Here is a 16,217-nt window from a genome sequence, read left to right on the forward strand (position 1 = left end):
GTTAGTTTTATTGATATTTGCTATTGTTTCCTTCATTTCTTTTTCATTTATTTCTGATCTGATCTTTATGATTTCTTTCCTTCTGCTAACTTAGGGGTTTTTTTGTTCTTCGTTCTCTAATTGCTTTAGGTGTAACGTTAGGTTGTTTATTTGAGATGTTTCTTGTTTCTTAAGGTAGGACTGTATTGCTATAAACTTCCCTCTTAGAACTGCTTTCACTGCAGTGCATAGATTTTGGGTGATCGTGTTTTCATTGTCATTTGTTCCTAGGATTTTTTTGATTTCCTCTTTGATTTCTTCAGTGATCTCTTGGTTATTAAGTAGTGTATTGTTTAGCCTCCATGTGTTTGTATTTTTTACAGATTTTTTTCCTGTGATTGATACCTAGTCTCATAGCGCTGTGGTCAGAAAAGGTACTTGATACAATTTCAATTTTCTTACATTTACCAAGGCTTGACTTGTGACCCCAGATATGATTTATCCTGGAGAATGTTCCATGAGCACTTGAGAAGAAAGTGTATTCTGTTGTTTTTGGATGGAATGTCCTAAATATCAATTAAGTCCATCTTGTTTAATGTATCATTTAAAGCTTGTGTTTCCTTATTTATTTTCATTTTGGATGATCTGTCCATCAGTGAAAGTGGGGTGTTAAAGTCCCCTACTATTATTGTGTTACTGTTGATTTCCCCTTTTATGTCTGTAAGCATTTGCCTTATGTATCGAGGTGCTCCTATGTTGGGGGCATAAATATTTACAATTGTTATATCTTCTTCTTGGATCGATCCCTTGATCATTATGCAGTGTCCTTCTTTGTCTCTTGTAATAGTCTTTATTTTAAAGTCTATTTTGTCTGATACGAGAATTGCTACTCCAGCTTTCTTTCGGTTTCCATTTGCATGGAATATCTTTTTCCATCCCATCACTTTCCGTCTGTATGTGTCCCTAGGTCTGAAGTGGGTCTATTGTAGACAGCATATATACAGGTCTTGTTTTTGTATCCATTCAGCCAGTCTACATCTTTTGGTTGGAGCATTTAATCCATTTATATTTAAGGTAATTTTCGATATGTATATTCCTATTGCCATTTTCTTAATTGTTTTGGGTTTGTTATTGTAGGTCTTTTCCTTCTCTGTGTTTCCTGCCTAGAGGAGTTCCTTTAGCATTTGTTGTAAAGCTGGTTTGGTGGTGCTGAATTCTCTTAGCTTTTGCTTGTCTGTAAAGGTTTTAATTTCTCTGTCAAATCTGAATGAGATCCTTGCTGGGTAGAGTAATCTTGGTTGTAGGTTTTTCCCTTTCATCACTTTAAATATGTCCTGCCATTCCCTTCTGGGGTGCAGAGTTTCTGCTGAAAAATCAGGTATTAACCTTATGGAGATTCCCTTGTATGTTATTTGTTGTTTTCCCCTTGCTGCTTTTAATATTTTTTCTTTGTATTTAATTTTTGATAGTTTGATTAATATGTGTCTTGGCGTGTTTCTCCTTAGATTTATCCTGTATGGGACTCTCTTCACTTCCTGGACTTGATTAACTATTTCCTTTCCCATATTTGGGAAGTTTTCAACTATAATCTCTTCAAATATTTTCTCAGTCCCTTTCTTTTCCTCTTCTTCTTCTGGGACCCCTGTAATTTGAATTTTGGTGCATTTAATGTTGTCCCAGAGGTCTCTGAGACTGTCCTCAGTTCTTTTCATTCTTTCTTTATTCTGCTCTGCAGTAGTTATTTCCACTATTTTATCCTCTAGGTCACTTATCCGTTCTTCTACCTCAGTTATTCTGCTATTCATTCCTTCTACAGAATTTTAAATTTCATTTATTGTGTTGTTCATCATTGCTTGTTTGCTCTTTAGTTCTTCTAGGTCCTTGTTAAACGTTTCTTGTATTTTCTCCATTCTACTTCCAAGCTTTTGGATCATCTTTACTATCATTATTCTGAATTCCTTTTCAGGTAGACTGCCTATTTCCTCTTCATTTGCTTGGTCTGGTGGGTTTCTACCTTGCACCTTCATCTGCTGTGTGTTTCTCTGTCTTCTCATTTTACTTAAGTTGCTGTGTTTGGGCTCTGCTTTTCGCAGGCTGCAGGTTCGTAGTTCCCATTGTTTTTGGTGTCTGTCCCCAGTGTCTAAGGTTGGTTCAGTGTGTTGTGTAGGCTTCTTCGTGGAGGGGACTGGTACCTGTGTTCTGGTGGATGAGGCTGGATCTTGTCTTTCTGGTGGCCAGGTCCATGTCTGGTGGTGTGTTTTGGGGTGTCTGTGGCCTTATTATGATTTTAGGCAGCCTCTCTGCTAATGGATGGGGTTGTGTTCCTTTCTTGCTAGTTGTGTGGCATAGGGCGTCCAGCAGTGTAGCTTGCTGGTCATTGAGTGGAGCTGGATCTTGGGGTTGAGATGGAGATCTCTGGGAGATTTTCGCCGTTTGATATTACGTGGAGCTGGGAGGTCTCTTGTGGACCAGTGTCCTGAACTTGGCTCTCCCACCTCAGTGGCACAGCACTGACTCCTGGCTGGAGCACCAAGAGCCTTTCATCCACACGGCTCAGAATAAAAGGGAGAAAGAAAAGAAAAAAAGAAAAGAGAAGGGAAGGGAAGGGAAGGAAGGAGATAAAATAAAATAAAGTTATTAAATTATTAAGAAAAAAAATTTTAAGTAATAAAAAAAAAACGGACAGACAGAAACCTAGGACAAATGGTAAAAGCAAAGCTATACAGACAAAATCACGCACAGAAGCATATACATACACACTCACAAAAAGAGAAAAAGGGAATAATATATATATATATATCGTTGCTCCCAAAGTCCACCTCCTCAATCTGGGATGATTTGTTGTCTATTCAGGTATTCCACAGATGCAGGGTACAGCAAGTTGATTGTGGAGATTTAATCTGCTGCTCCTGAGGCTGCTGGGAGAAATTTCCCTTTCTCTTCTTTGTTCGCACAGCTCCTGGGGTTCAGCTTTGGATTTGGCCCCGCCTCTGCGTGTAGGTTGCCTGAGGGCGTCTGTTCTTCGCTCGGACAGCACGGGGTTAAAGGAGCAGCTGCTTCGGGGGCTCTGGCTCACTCAGGCCGCGGGGAGGGAGGGGCGCGGATGCGGGGCGAGCCTGCGGCGGCAGAGGCCAGCGTGACGTTACACCAGCCTGAGGTGCGCCGTGCGTTCTCCCAGGGAAGTTGTCCCTGGATCACGGGACCCTGGCGGTGGTGGGCTGCACAGGCTTCCCGGAAGGGGGGTGTGGATAGTGACCTGTGCTCGCACACAGGCTTCTTGGTGGCGGCAGCAGCACCCTTAGCGTCTCATGCCCGTTTCTGGGGTCCGCGCTCATAGCCGCGGCTCGCGCCCGTCTCTGGAGCTCCTTTAAGCGGCGCTCTGAATCCCCTCTCCTCGCGCACCAGGAAACGAAGAGGCAAGAAAAAGTCTCTTGCCTCTTCGGCAGCTCCAGACGTTTTCCCGGACTCCCTCCCGGCTACCTGTGGCGCACTAGCCCCTTCAGGCTGTGTTCACGCCGCCAACCCCAGCCCTCTCCCTGGGATCCGACCTCCGAAGCCCGAGCCTCAGCTCGCAGCCCCGCCCGCCCCGGCGGGTGAGCAGACAAGCCTCTCCGGCTGGTGAGTGGTGGCCGGCCCCAATCCTCTGTGAGGGAATCTCTCCGCTTTGCCCTCCGCACCCCTGTAGCCGCGCTCTCCGCGGCTTCGAAGCCTTCCCCCCTCTGCCACCCGCAGTCTCCGCCCGCGAAGGGGCTCCTAGCGTGTGGAAACCCTTCCTCCTTCATAGCTCCCTCCCACTGGTGCGGGTCCCGTCCCTATTCTTTGGTCTCTGCTTTTTCTTTTACCCTACCCAGGTACGTGGGGAGTTTCTTGCCTTTTGGGAGGTCTGGGGTCTTCTGCCAGCGTTCAGTAGGTGTTCCGTAGGAGGTGTTTCACATGTAGCCGGATTTCTGATGTATTTATGGGGAGGAAGGTGATCTCCGCGTGTTACTCTTCCGCCATCTTGAGGCTCCTCCCCTATTCCTGTTTTTTGTCACTTACTAGTTTTAACATAGGAAAAAAGTGTGTCTCTATTTCTGTAATTATTAGATGAGACTTCCAATAACTGTCTCTAGCTTTCCTTGGAGGAATATTATCAAGATAAGTTGATATAAGTGACATAAGGAAAGGTTCATAGAATTACTGCTTTTGTGGGTAAAAAATATATAAGGATAGGGGACTGGAAGTTAAAAGATTCTTACACTGTATTTGATCAAGTTTAGGATGGCACTGATTTGAAGACATACCCCAATTTCACAGATGCTCAAATGTATGTCTGAAATACATAAAGTATTGTATAGTATTTAAAAGTTTTCTTAGAGAAAATGAGAGTAATTTTGAATTGTCTTTTTTGCTTTTACTTAGGAAGATGTGGCATCATTTAAGAAGCATAATGTATATTTACATGAACTTGTGTGAAATGATGTCCAAGAATGCAGCAAGTTGTATAATAACATATAGAGCATAAATCAATTATATTAACCACAGAAGACACTCAAATACTATTATATATTGACGAAAATTCTTAGAATTCTTAGATACACTTCTGGAGAGATACAGAGCAAATTGCTACATCAAAAGACAGCAGCCTCAACTATGATATTAAATGGTTTTATAAGAAGATATTCATGTAAAAGTAATACAAAAATAAGTTTTTAGAAAAAACACCTACCCATAATTTCACCAACAGGATGAAGTTAGAAGAACAAAAAAGCGAAAATTACCCTTAACTCTATCATTGAGATATATTCCAGATTAACATGCTCTTTTCTAGCCTTTGAGAGTAAAATGAGATCAAAAAGCACTTATTCCTTATAACCTACTTTTCTCAAGTTTTTCCATCAGCAAATGGGACAGATCTAATCAATACCTCAAAAAGACATGAATTTACACATTCACCTCTAGCAGCTGTGTTAGCCCACTATGAAGCAAGCGTCCCTTTTGGCTAGAATTGTATCAGTCAAAGGTCGATCATCTCAGGCCCACCGGATGGAACGGTGATCAAAAATCCCAATTGTGTTGTGAAACCTATTTGTTATTTCTTAATAAACAAAGCTCATCCAGCAAATCCTTTCAAAACAAGGAAAGGAAAAAAATGTCAAGTGGGTTGAAGGGGATGGGAACCATTATGGGGAACAGAGTGCTGCCTTAGGAGGGTCGTGACTGCCCTCTAGGGGTAAAGACTCGCCCTGCACACAGAACACCAGAAGGCACTAACCCGCGTGAGCTTAGGAATTCTATCCCCTCCCTCCAATAGGACCACCAATTGGTTTTTGTTGGTCACCATCACTACTTTTATCATGTAACCGCGTGATTCCATTTTTCCATTCCTCTTCTTGGCCCGTGGAGTAGGATACAGACAGTGGCTAGTTTCATTGACAAAATGTCCCCTCCGCTTTGCCTTACTCTATTTGAAGTTCACCAAAGGCAAAGAACTGATGTGGCATCTGGGCTGGAAAATGCAATTCACACAGCATCCTGGGAGGGATCCGACTAAGTGGTTTTATGCGGGCGGGGGAAGGGGAGTGCCGAAAGAAAATACTTTCCAAAAATATTTACCAGACAAGAAAAAGAACTAAGCCTGTGACCAAGACATTCCAAGGAGACACCCTTTGACAGAAGCAATTTTCCAGACCTGTTCCCCAGAAAGGTGGAAATGGCCAATTCCCACTCCCCCAAGAGCCCAGCTCATACTTCTTCTAAAAATAAACACAGCTAGAGCCAGAAGACACCTTCTAAACTGATCATAATTCAGAAACAGACTCTGCTGTCATTTGCAGGGGAGTGCACGAAGGACACTTTGGAGCCAGGCTTCTTGGAAAGACTATAAGCATTGACTGATGTCACTAAAGAAAATAGCTAGAGGAGGGACTTAAGTGAGACATTCTTCTTCCAATAGAGTATTTAGAAAGAAATCATCCCCAGGCACACGATGGGGAGAGTGGCCCAAGGCAGAAAAGGAAATCATTCATATTATGTATTCCTTACTTTCTGAAGAGAAGGTGCTACAGTCTGAACACTTGATGTATGCCCCCTCTGGTTATGTTCACCTGAGTCTGGAGCTTTCCCAAAAGCCAGCCATGTGGCCAGGACGCTTTTCCAGCCCACCATGAACCTTACAGCCTGGGACATTTGCAAGACCACAGTCATTAATCATGTCACTCCCCTGCAGAACATCCTTCAGGGGCCTTGGTGTGCCTTCTGCATCTCCATGACTCTCTGGGCTCACCTGTGTGTTTGTCCTTCTTATATCTTAATCCACGCTCAGGCCAGTTTCCTAGCCACTGGGCAGATGTACCATGTTCATGACCATGTCCATGCACTGGTGCACCAAATGACTTTTCCCTGAATGCCGGCTCCTCTCCCCACTACCTAAGGTCTAAGTGCCCTCCCAGTTACCCTCCTGTGTGGCTTCCCACCCAAGTCCTCCTTCAGAGCACACCTTCCTGCCATGACTACGAACGATAGGATGTTGTGTGCGTGGGCTCTGCATAGTATTATACCTGTTTAATAGTATAATACTATGACCCTATCATATGTACCTTATATAGTACTTATTACTTTGGTGCTATTATTATGCCCATTGTACAGATGAGAAAACTTGAGTGTCAGAGGTATTAAGTCTAAGATCTCATAGCTACCAAGCTTCTCTGATGTCCACCCTGCCTCCCTCTCAACCATTATCTTGTACCACTTTTCCTCTTACTCTCTCTATTCAAGGCATACTGGCGCTTTTTTTTCGTTCTCAAAAATAAAAAAACAAAGTCAAGCTTATTCTCACCTGAGAGTATTTCCACCCGCTTTAGTTAAGAAAGGCACCCCTACTTTTGCAGAACTGGTTCTTGCTTTCTATTACACATCACCTTTTATAAGCCGTCCTGGTCCACCCTGTCTAAAACTGCACCACCCCACCCCCATTTTTCTTGATCATGGCCTCTTGTTTCATGTTCTTCAAAGCACTTGTCATTGCTGGTATCTTCTCATTTATCTTTTTTTTTTTAATATTTATTTATTTTGGCTACACTGGGTCTTAGTTGCAGCATGCAGGACCGTTTAGTTGCAGCATGCAGACTCTTAGTTGTGGCATGTGGACTCTTTAGTTGCGGCATGCATGTGGGATCTAGTTCCCCAGCCAGGGATCAAACCCGGGCCCCCTGCATTGGGAGCGCAGAGTCTTACCCACTGGACCACCAGGGAAGTCCCTCATTTATCTATTTATTTACTTGTTCTACTGGACCATACTAGTGCAACATAAGCTCCATGAGAGGAAGAACCTGGTCTGTGTTGTTCACAGCTGAATCCCTGGAAGCTAGAACAAATGCCTGGCATTTAGTGGCACTCAAGAAATAACTGTTGAATGGATAAATTACTCCAACATTCATGATTTTAGCCTCTATTTTATGTGACCTTTCCCCAAATTGTAGTGTTTGTGTATTTATGGTTTTTACCATATAACTTAGCCATCATGTATTTATGGTTTTAAGTCAATGCTGTTTGCTATGATTTCAGTCACATCCAGATTCAACCTGTATGTGTGTGTTTGATCACTGATTCTCATGAACTGGTTTTGTCTTTCCAGCTAGCGCCTGTGCTCAATGGACATCTGCATTTCCTATTTCATCCAGCAGAGGACTGATCAGACAAGGTCTCAAACTGCTGTTGAGTGAACAGATAATTTTGTGATTCGGGATGAAGTGGGTGAGGTGGAGTGCACTTTTTTCCTGCTTTGTTGAACTACATTCAGGAAACATCTTGAGTCTGAAATCAAAGTTTTCAGGTTTTTCTATGTCTCCTGACAACTCAGCTGTCTGGGGTTTTTTTGTTTGTTTTTTTTGCCCAGCCCAAGTCCTGAGCCCACTGGCATTTCCAGGAGGTCCTAAGCTTGCAGCCCACCAAGGCTGGAAGTAATCAGTACATACAAAGTGTTAAAAACAAATTAACCCCTTCCTGAGGTAATTTTCTGCCTGGTTAACATGAAGAATGGAAAAACATTTAAACTGAGAGTTACGGAAAGAATGCTGGCTGGGTGGCTGGCCAATAGATTTTGTGTCTGGAACACGTTTTCTTGAATTTTAATATTTGAAGAGCTCTTTGCAAATTATCCCATAAGGGAGAAGAAATCATTTACTATATCAAGCTGCATATAACGTAGGCAAGTCAGGCTGCCATAAAGCACACACACACACATACACACATGCAGAAAAGAGCTGGTAAGACTAAACACCTTAGCTTCCACGGAGCTTTAAATTCTTGTGAATTCACTGTCATATACCAAAATATACACAATATCCACGTTAGCATTAAAAATGTAAGTAAAAGAAAAAAAATGAGGGTTACGTAAAATGGGCCTGCCTAAGTGGAAGTTAGAAATTTCGTCCATCATTCAAGTATATACATATTTATCAGGTGGGCACCAAAATCGCCTTTAAACTTTCTGGCCACCACATCCAAACATTAATTCGGTTTCAAGATATGAGTAGATGACACTAGCGTTTCTATCCGCGGTACATAAGCTAAATAAGCAAGCACAACTGCATTCAAAGAAATGTGACGACAGACTATCATCTAGAATAACAAACTCACTGCAACAAATTGCTAAGGCACTTGGGACAATGTTCTGAGTTCTTAGAATGATCAATATTCCCTTTCTTCTCCTTTTACCAGAGTTCTAAAGAAAAACCTGTATTAAGAAATCTTTAGCTAAGCAGGACGTATTCTAATTCTTGCAGCGCTCCCCCTGCCCCTGCTTTTGCCAGTTGAGAGTTACGCACATAGGTAACCCAGACAAAAGGTAAAAATAGGAAAACTCTTACGTGTCATCTGTAAACGTGATTCCAAAATACTCCTTTTCTTTCAGGCTGAAATGCGAAGCCACGAGGTCCAGCAACTCTCTTGATAAAAGTTTGGGCTGTTAAGATAAAAATAGGATTAGGAACAATTTGGTCCCCTCTCTCTCTTACTGCTACCACTTTCCTCTGTCCCAAACAGTTTAAAGCAGCCTTTGTTTGTTTGTTTTCGGATGCCCGTGCCCTTTTGTTGCTTAATCTACTATAGACCATTCTCTAAGGGTTCGGGAAGGGGGGGAAATGGGAACAGGAACACTGCTGAGATCATCATTTTGATATATTTGCAATTCCGTCCAGCACCTTATTTTTTCCTCTAAAGTAAAAGTGTATGCACCAATGCATTGGTGTTTTGGAAAAAATGCTCTTTTATATATAGTATGGTGCTAGTGATCAAGACAAAGAATATGAAACACCGCCTAGACTGTAGGAATAACTTGGCTTGGTCAACTGAGGAGGGTCAAGACCCAAAGGCTCAAGACCCAGAGAGAACTAACAACAACAACACCACAATAATAATAATAGTGACTGTCTACTGTGCTGGACTCCTTCTACCCATTATTTCATTTTAATCCTTACAAAGAGTCTATGAAGTAGGGGTTCCTGCCATTTTATAGATGAGCCAACAAAGGCCAAGAGCCGTCAAGCATCTTGCTTGATGTTCCAGTTAGTTAAGGACCTGATTTGAACCCAGTTCTGTCTGAATCCAAAGACTAAGCTTTGCACTTCTCTCCTGGGATGGAGTAACTGTATCCATCGTGCAGATCATCATCACCAGTACTTACTGGGCACCTCATTAGAGGAAGGATCTAGTCTATAAGCTTTTGGGAAGCACTGGCTCTGGTGGGAAGAAGCATGGTTTGTCATCAGCCAGTGTCCAGAGTGAGAGCAGATGGTGGATTTGCAGAGACTGGGGAAGGAAAGGGGGATTTGCAGGGAGGCATTCTAGGTGGACTTCTTTTGACCTCTGAGCCACACGTTTTAGGGCTCATTATGGTAGTTTGAGGGTTGGATGTTTGTTGTTGGGGAAGAAAGAACAGTCATGATAAAAAAAGAAGAAAGAAAAAAAGTTAAAGGAAAAGAAAAAAGAAAAGAATAGAAATCTAGACCAAAAGGTCTACTCTGGTGAAACTATGATTGATGTGCTATTTTCATTCTAATTGAAGCCTGTACAGAGTGGGCTCGGCACAGCCCCAGAAAGGAGAAGAATTTAGGTTTGGTGAAGGGAGGGAATTCTAGCCACGGCTTTAGGTGTGGCTGTCATCAGGCACTTCCACGGTCGTTTAAGATTCTGGGTCCAGAGTGTTGGGTGAATAAAGACAGAATCATCAATAATTAAGATATCATCACTCATATAGTCCCATGTGTTTTGCAGAGATTTTGTTCACATATATAATGTAGTTTGATGTTTTTTTAGTTATACTGAAGTACAGTTGATTTACAATGTTGTGTTAATTTCTACTGTACAGCAAATTGACTCAGTTATACATATACATATATATATATATATATGCTTTTTTAATATTCTTTTCCTCTATGGTTTATCACAGGATATTGAATATAGTTCCCTGTGCTATACAGTAGGACCTTGTTTATCCATCCTGTATCTACGAGTTTGTATCTGCTAATCCCAAGCTCCCAAGCTCCCAAGCTGACTTGCAGACATAGAGAATAGACTTGTGGCTGTCAAGGGGGAGGGCGGGGGAGGGAAGGATTGGGAGCTTGGGATTAATCTAGTATGATTTTAACCATAATTTCTGAGAGGAATATTAGGCAATCTTAATCCCAGTTCACAGCTGTTGAAACTGGGTATTTAACTTGGACCATGCCATGTGACAGGAAAGTGGCAGAATGACGAGTCTCAGCTCACAAAAACCCTTTCAGGGAAGCATTATGGTCTTCAGTTTACCAACAAGAGGTGATTCAGAGAAGTCAAGTCACTTGCCCAGGGTCACACAGCTACTGAGTGTCAAAGCTCAGACTGCAATCCAAGCATCTCTGAATCCTGTCACCAGTCTCTAGTTACTCTTAAATACAGCTACGTTTCCTTGCTTTGACGCTTTATCCCCCATAAACAATCCTGTGTCACTGGCTCTGAGGCACAGATAAGCAAGCAGGCTGAACATAGGCCACAAGGCCTACAGAGGGAACCAGGATGGCTTGTCCCTATGTGGCATCACCTACCTGAACCAGCAGCTCCAATCTCCTGTCATCCAGGAGGTGCACCTGGCAGTGCCTGCCTTCTGTCATCTGTGGAGACAAGACAGCAAGAGTGGCATCAGGCTGGGGCTGGCAGGCAAACCCTTCAACTTGATTTACCATTTCTTTTACGTGTGATGTGCTCAGCCTAAAAATGCCATCAGTTGAGTTAATCAACAGGTTTGGTCATAAACAGATTTATTATACGGCATCAGCTCTTGCACTTATTTTTATTTATTTATTTATTTTTATTGTATATTTTTTTGGCTGCGTTGGGTCTTTGTTGCTGTGTGTAGGCTTTCTCTAGTTGTGGCAAGAGGGGGCTACTCTTTGTTGCAGTGCGCGGGCTTCTCATTGCCGTGGCTTCTCTTGTTGCAGAGCACCGGCTCTCGGTGCGTGGGCTTCAGTAGTTGCGGCGCGTGGGCTCAGTAGTTGTGGCTCGCGGGCTTAGTTGCTCCGCGGCATGTGGGATCTTCCCGGACTAGGGCTTGAAGCCGTGTCCCCTGCATTGGCAGGCGGATTCTTAACCACTGTGCCACCAGAGAAGTCCCTATTTTTATTTTTTTAGCTCTTAGATTTAAAAGAAAAAAGAATGAAAAGCAAAGACCACTCAATATATTGAAAAAACAATACCTATACAACACACAAAATTATACTATGAAAAGCAGGTTTCCTTCCCAGAGGAAACTACTATACTTTTCCTTGAATCAATATTTTATTTTCCAAATGAAGATGGTTTTATTCATTGTTGTGTTTTAATAAACACAATACATGCATAATTATAGGATGAAAAACAAATGATACTAAAGTTAAAATGTAAAGTCTCCATTTTTGAAACTTTGGCCCTCCTTTGTAGTATTCATATCACTACCATAATTAACAGTTAAGAATAGTTAAGACAGGGAGTTCCCTGGTGGTCCAGTGGTTAAGAACCGATCCTGCGATGCAGCGACACCGGTTCGATCCCTGGTCGGGGAACTAAGGTCTCACATGCCGCAGGGCAACTAAGCCCGCGCACCACAACTAGAGCAACTAGAGAGCCCACGCGCCACAACTACTGAGCCCATGTGCTCTGGAGCCCACATGCCACAACTAATGAGCCCATGTGCCCGCATGCCACAACTAGAGAGAAGCCCACGCACTGCAACAAAAGATCTCGTGTGCCACAACTAAAAAATAACAACGCAGCTAAAAAATACTTTTAAAAAAAGAAGAGTTAAGACAGTTAAGAACAATTCGATGTATAAATTAGTAATTATATTTAATTTTTTATCACTTATAACTGCAATACTGGGAAATTACTCCTTGTAAAATATTTAAACAATGCATAAAATGCAAAGATCAACTTTGAGTAACTGATGCTCCAAACCTTTCTACCTGCAGAAATTACCACTCTGTCAGATTGAGGAGAATCCTCACAGACCATCTTTAGATGGATTTTCAGATATATACATGTACATGTTAAAAAAACATATTCTCATGTTAAATGTTTTACTTTAATATTATATTGAACATATTTTGAAATGAAGCAGGTACTCTTTTTTTTAACTTTTTTTAAATAATTAATTTATTTTTATTTAGTTTTGGCTGCATTGGATCTTCATTGCTGCGTGTGGACTTTCTCTAGTTGCAGCGAGTGGGGGCTACTCTTTGTTGTGGTGCGTGGGCTTCTCACCGTGGTGGCTTCTCTTGTTGCAGAGCACGGGCTCTAGGCACACGGGCTTTAGTTGTGGCTCGCGGGCTCTAGAGCGCAGGCTCAGTAGTTGTGGCACACGGGCTTAGTTGCTCCCTGGCATGTGGGATCTTCCCGGACCAGGGCTCGAACCCATGTTCCCTGCATTGGCAGGCAGATTCTTAACCACTGGACCACCAGGGAAGTCCCGAAGCAGGCGCTCTTAATATTTGTGTGTGTGTGTGTGACTGCGGTGTCTGTGTATATGCATATTTATATGTGTATGGTTTTTTTCAATTGAAGTGGAACTATGCTATACTTACTGTTTTGCCCCTTGCTTTTTTAATTCAATATTTCTTGGAAATCTTTCCAATGTCAACACATATAGACCGACCTCATTCTTTATAAAGGTTCTATAGTATCAAATCATCGTGCAGACGTATTTAATGAGTCTCCTGCTGAGAAACACTTAGACTGTTTCTAGCCTTTTGCTGTCATAAGCAACGTCACATTAAATTTTGCACATCCAGCTTTGTCCATGCATGTGGAATTGCTGGGTTACTTTTGAAAAGCATCGGCAGCACTGTGTCTCTTAGGTGTTGTACAAAACTATAAGACCTTGGGAATTCCCTGGCAGTCCAGTGGTTAGGACTCAGCACTTGCATTGCCAGGGGCCCAGGTTCAATCCCTGGTCGTAGAACTAAGATCCTGCAAGTCACCATGACTTGGCAAAAAACTGAACAAAACAAAACAAAACTATAAGACATGTAAACTCAGATACATATAATCCCAATTTAAAAAGAAAATTTCTTCCATTACTGAGAACCAACTACATACTTAGCATTGCTCTAGGTGTTTATAATCTTATCTCTGAGCTGCATAGTCACCTCCTGGGATTGGGGTTGTTATCCCCAATTCAACAGATGAGAAAATTGAGTCTCACAGTGGGATAAGCAATCTGTTTTTAATGTGAAAAATACTAATTACAATATCTTACTTACATGTTTGATTGAGCTCTGCTCTAAAAGTCTAGAAAGTAGCTCAGTTGACTAGAACGGAGATGTGGCCCATAGGAACCTCAGAAGTAGCGCTAAGAGGTAAGTGGGAAGCTTTACGTTGCCCCATGGCCACTGATTATGCCCTCAAACTCTGCAAAGCCAGGTCACATACACATCTCTGGTGGCAAGAGGAAAGGAACAAATCTTTGTCTCAGGCACGAAACTGGGAACTTTATGGAAATTATCTCATTAAAGCTCCACAAAACTCTACAATATGGCAACATCCCCATTTTACAGACAAGGAAGTCAAGGTACAGAGTTTAAGGTTAATCATTCAAATTTGCCTGGGCAAGAAAAAAGCAAGGTAAAATTTGAATTAATGTCTAACTGAAAAAAAAAGTCATCTTTTTTCTACTCTTCTATACTACAGGAGGAAATCAATCGATGTGTCAGTTTAAATCATTTAATCTCTTTTGTAAAACCCACACAAGCAAACCCTAAGTACATGCCCTACAGAACAATCAAATAATACTCAGAAGATCCACGGAAACAATAGGAATCCATTAAGGGATATGTCAAAACTCATAAAACATTGCAAGGTATTCTGCTGTTGCACAACCCAAATGAATTTATTTCCTGATTTAAAAAAACATCCTTTCTCCTTTCTGATTTTCTTTGGATCTCCCTTGATCTAGTCAATGTGCCTTTTGTCAACACACAATTTTATCCTAGAGAGTTTAATAGTGAATTTTTTTTTAGGTGTATCTGTCCACCTCATGACAACCATGGGCAGTGGTGCCCATGTCTGTACAACTTGATTCTACCCCTTTGGCCTCAGTTGATTGGATGAGGGCAAAGACACCTGACCTAAGCTGGGCCAGTCAGAACCTCAGTCCAGGGAATCTGGAATTGAGTCTGAGTGGATGAAAATATGGTGGTTGTGGGGCAGCCACTGTCTGCTGCATGTGGAGAGAAAGGAAAACCATCTGCAGAGAGAATGAAGAAGACAGGGAGCTAGAAGGAGGCCAGAGAAATCACGCAGCCTAAGGAAAAAAAAAAATTGCTGTCAGGGTCCCTACGTCTTTCCAGTCACTTCTAGCCCGTTCCACTGGTCTGGGTGAATCCTGTTCTTTTTTTTTTTAATTTATTTTTTAATTGACGTATAGTTGATTTGCAATGTTGTGTTAATTTCTGCTGTACAGCAAAGTGACTCAGTTACACACATGAGTACATACTTTTTAATACTCTTTTCCATTACGGTTTATCCAGAATCCTTGTTCTTGAGTTCCATAAAACATCCCTGTATTCCTTCAATGAATCCACTTTTTCCCTGCCTCCCTCTCTTAAGCTAACTTGAGTTGGAGTCTGCTTATTGCAACTAAAAGCATCTTCATACGACACCACAGGTATCTATACCTAAACCAAGGCAAAAGATCCCAGAGGACACACTCCCCGGATGATGTCATTAATACGGTAAAATCATCTGCTCAGAATCACTGATACTCCCATCACGGACAATACAGCAGCCAAGAGAGAGGCTGACATCTGGGGTGGGGGGCCCGGGGAAGGGACTAAACAAACACCCCACCATGTGATGTGATGATACACACACACAAACTGGAGAAGGGCAGTGCAGATGAACTGGGGAGAAACTGCTACAGTTTTATGCCCACACTGGCACACTTGAATCCTGGCATATCTGAGCCCACAGTCCTCACCAAGCCCTTTCCTACGTGGGAGGATGGCTCCTCCGGGAGCTCAAAGGGCTAATTTGATCATTAATAACCACAGAAAAACCTGCCCTTGTCACTTAAATCAAAAGTTGAAAGGTGGTGGATGTATCTTGTTGGTCAAAACAATGCTTATGAATAAATTTCAGTTGCTGCTATTAGAAATCAGGAGATGCCATTTTAAAAAAATTTAGATGGTAAGGTCTAGAAACACTGGGCTGGATTTCCTTCATGGCCACATGTGGCCAGGGTAGGGCAGAACAGCCCCCTCTGTAGGTAGTGTTGGTGGTCTCTGGCTCACGCATGTGTATTATCTGCCAGGTTCCTGGGAGTCCTACTATGTGAATAAGAAAACTACATTCAAGTTCACTCTGTACCAGGGAAGAGACACAACCAAACGTCAAAGGAAGGCCTGCTGTGCACCAGGCAAAGGATTTGATACCTGACCCTCATTAACATAAAGTATTCCAAAATAACTGACCAAAAGTCAGGTAGTCCTAATCCAGACCTTCCAGTGTAACAGGGTTTCTAACAAAGTTAACGGGGATAAAATTTCAAATCCAAGCTACGTGTGAACCAAGTGTGAACCAATGCATTTATGTGATGGCAAGAGAAAAACAGAAGAGACTTCAGAATAAAAATACCATTCATGTTCTCTTCTTTTAAAAAAATACTATTTCAATCTCTACACAAGCCTATGAAAGCAGGCATCCTCATTTCAAGCACCAGGAAACTAAGGCCTGAGAAATGATGGAACTTG

General features: G+C 42.1%; 1 protein-coding gene across 4 annotated transcripts in view; it reads right to left on the minus strand.

Moving 5' to 3' along the window:
• The window catches only part of FRMD4B (FERM domain containing 4B), a 275,548-nt gene that overhangs the window by 119,613 nt on the left and 139,718 nt on the right, over window positions 1-16,217 (minus strand). For all 4 annotated transcript variants that reach the window (XM_060022883.1, XM_060022884.1, XM_060022881.1 and 1 more), the window contains 2 exons: window positions 11,043-11,108; window positions 8,829-8,923 (listed from right to left, as the gene is read on the minus strand). In XM_060022883.1, coding sequence (XP_059878866.1) covers window positions 8,829-8,923; window positions 11,043-11,108 — 161 coding nt within the window. The remainder of the gene's footprint in view (window positions 1-8,828; window positions 8,924-11,042; window positions 11,109-16,217) is intronic.

The sequence above is a fragment of the Delphinus delphis genome, chromosome 10 (genome assembly GCF_949987515.2).
Source record: "Delphinus delphis chromosome 10, mDelDel1.2, whole genome shotgun sequence".
NCBI classification, from domain to species: Eukaryota; Metazoa; Chordata; class Mammalia; order Artiodactyla; family Delphinidae; genus Delphinus; species Delphinus delphis.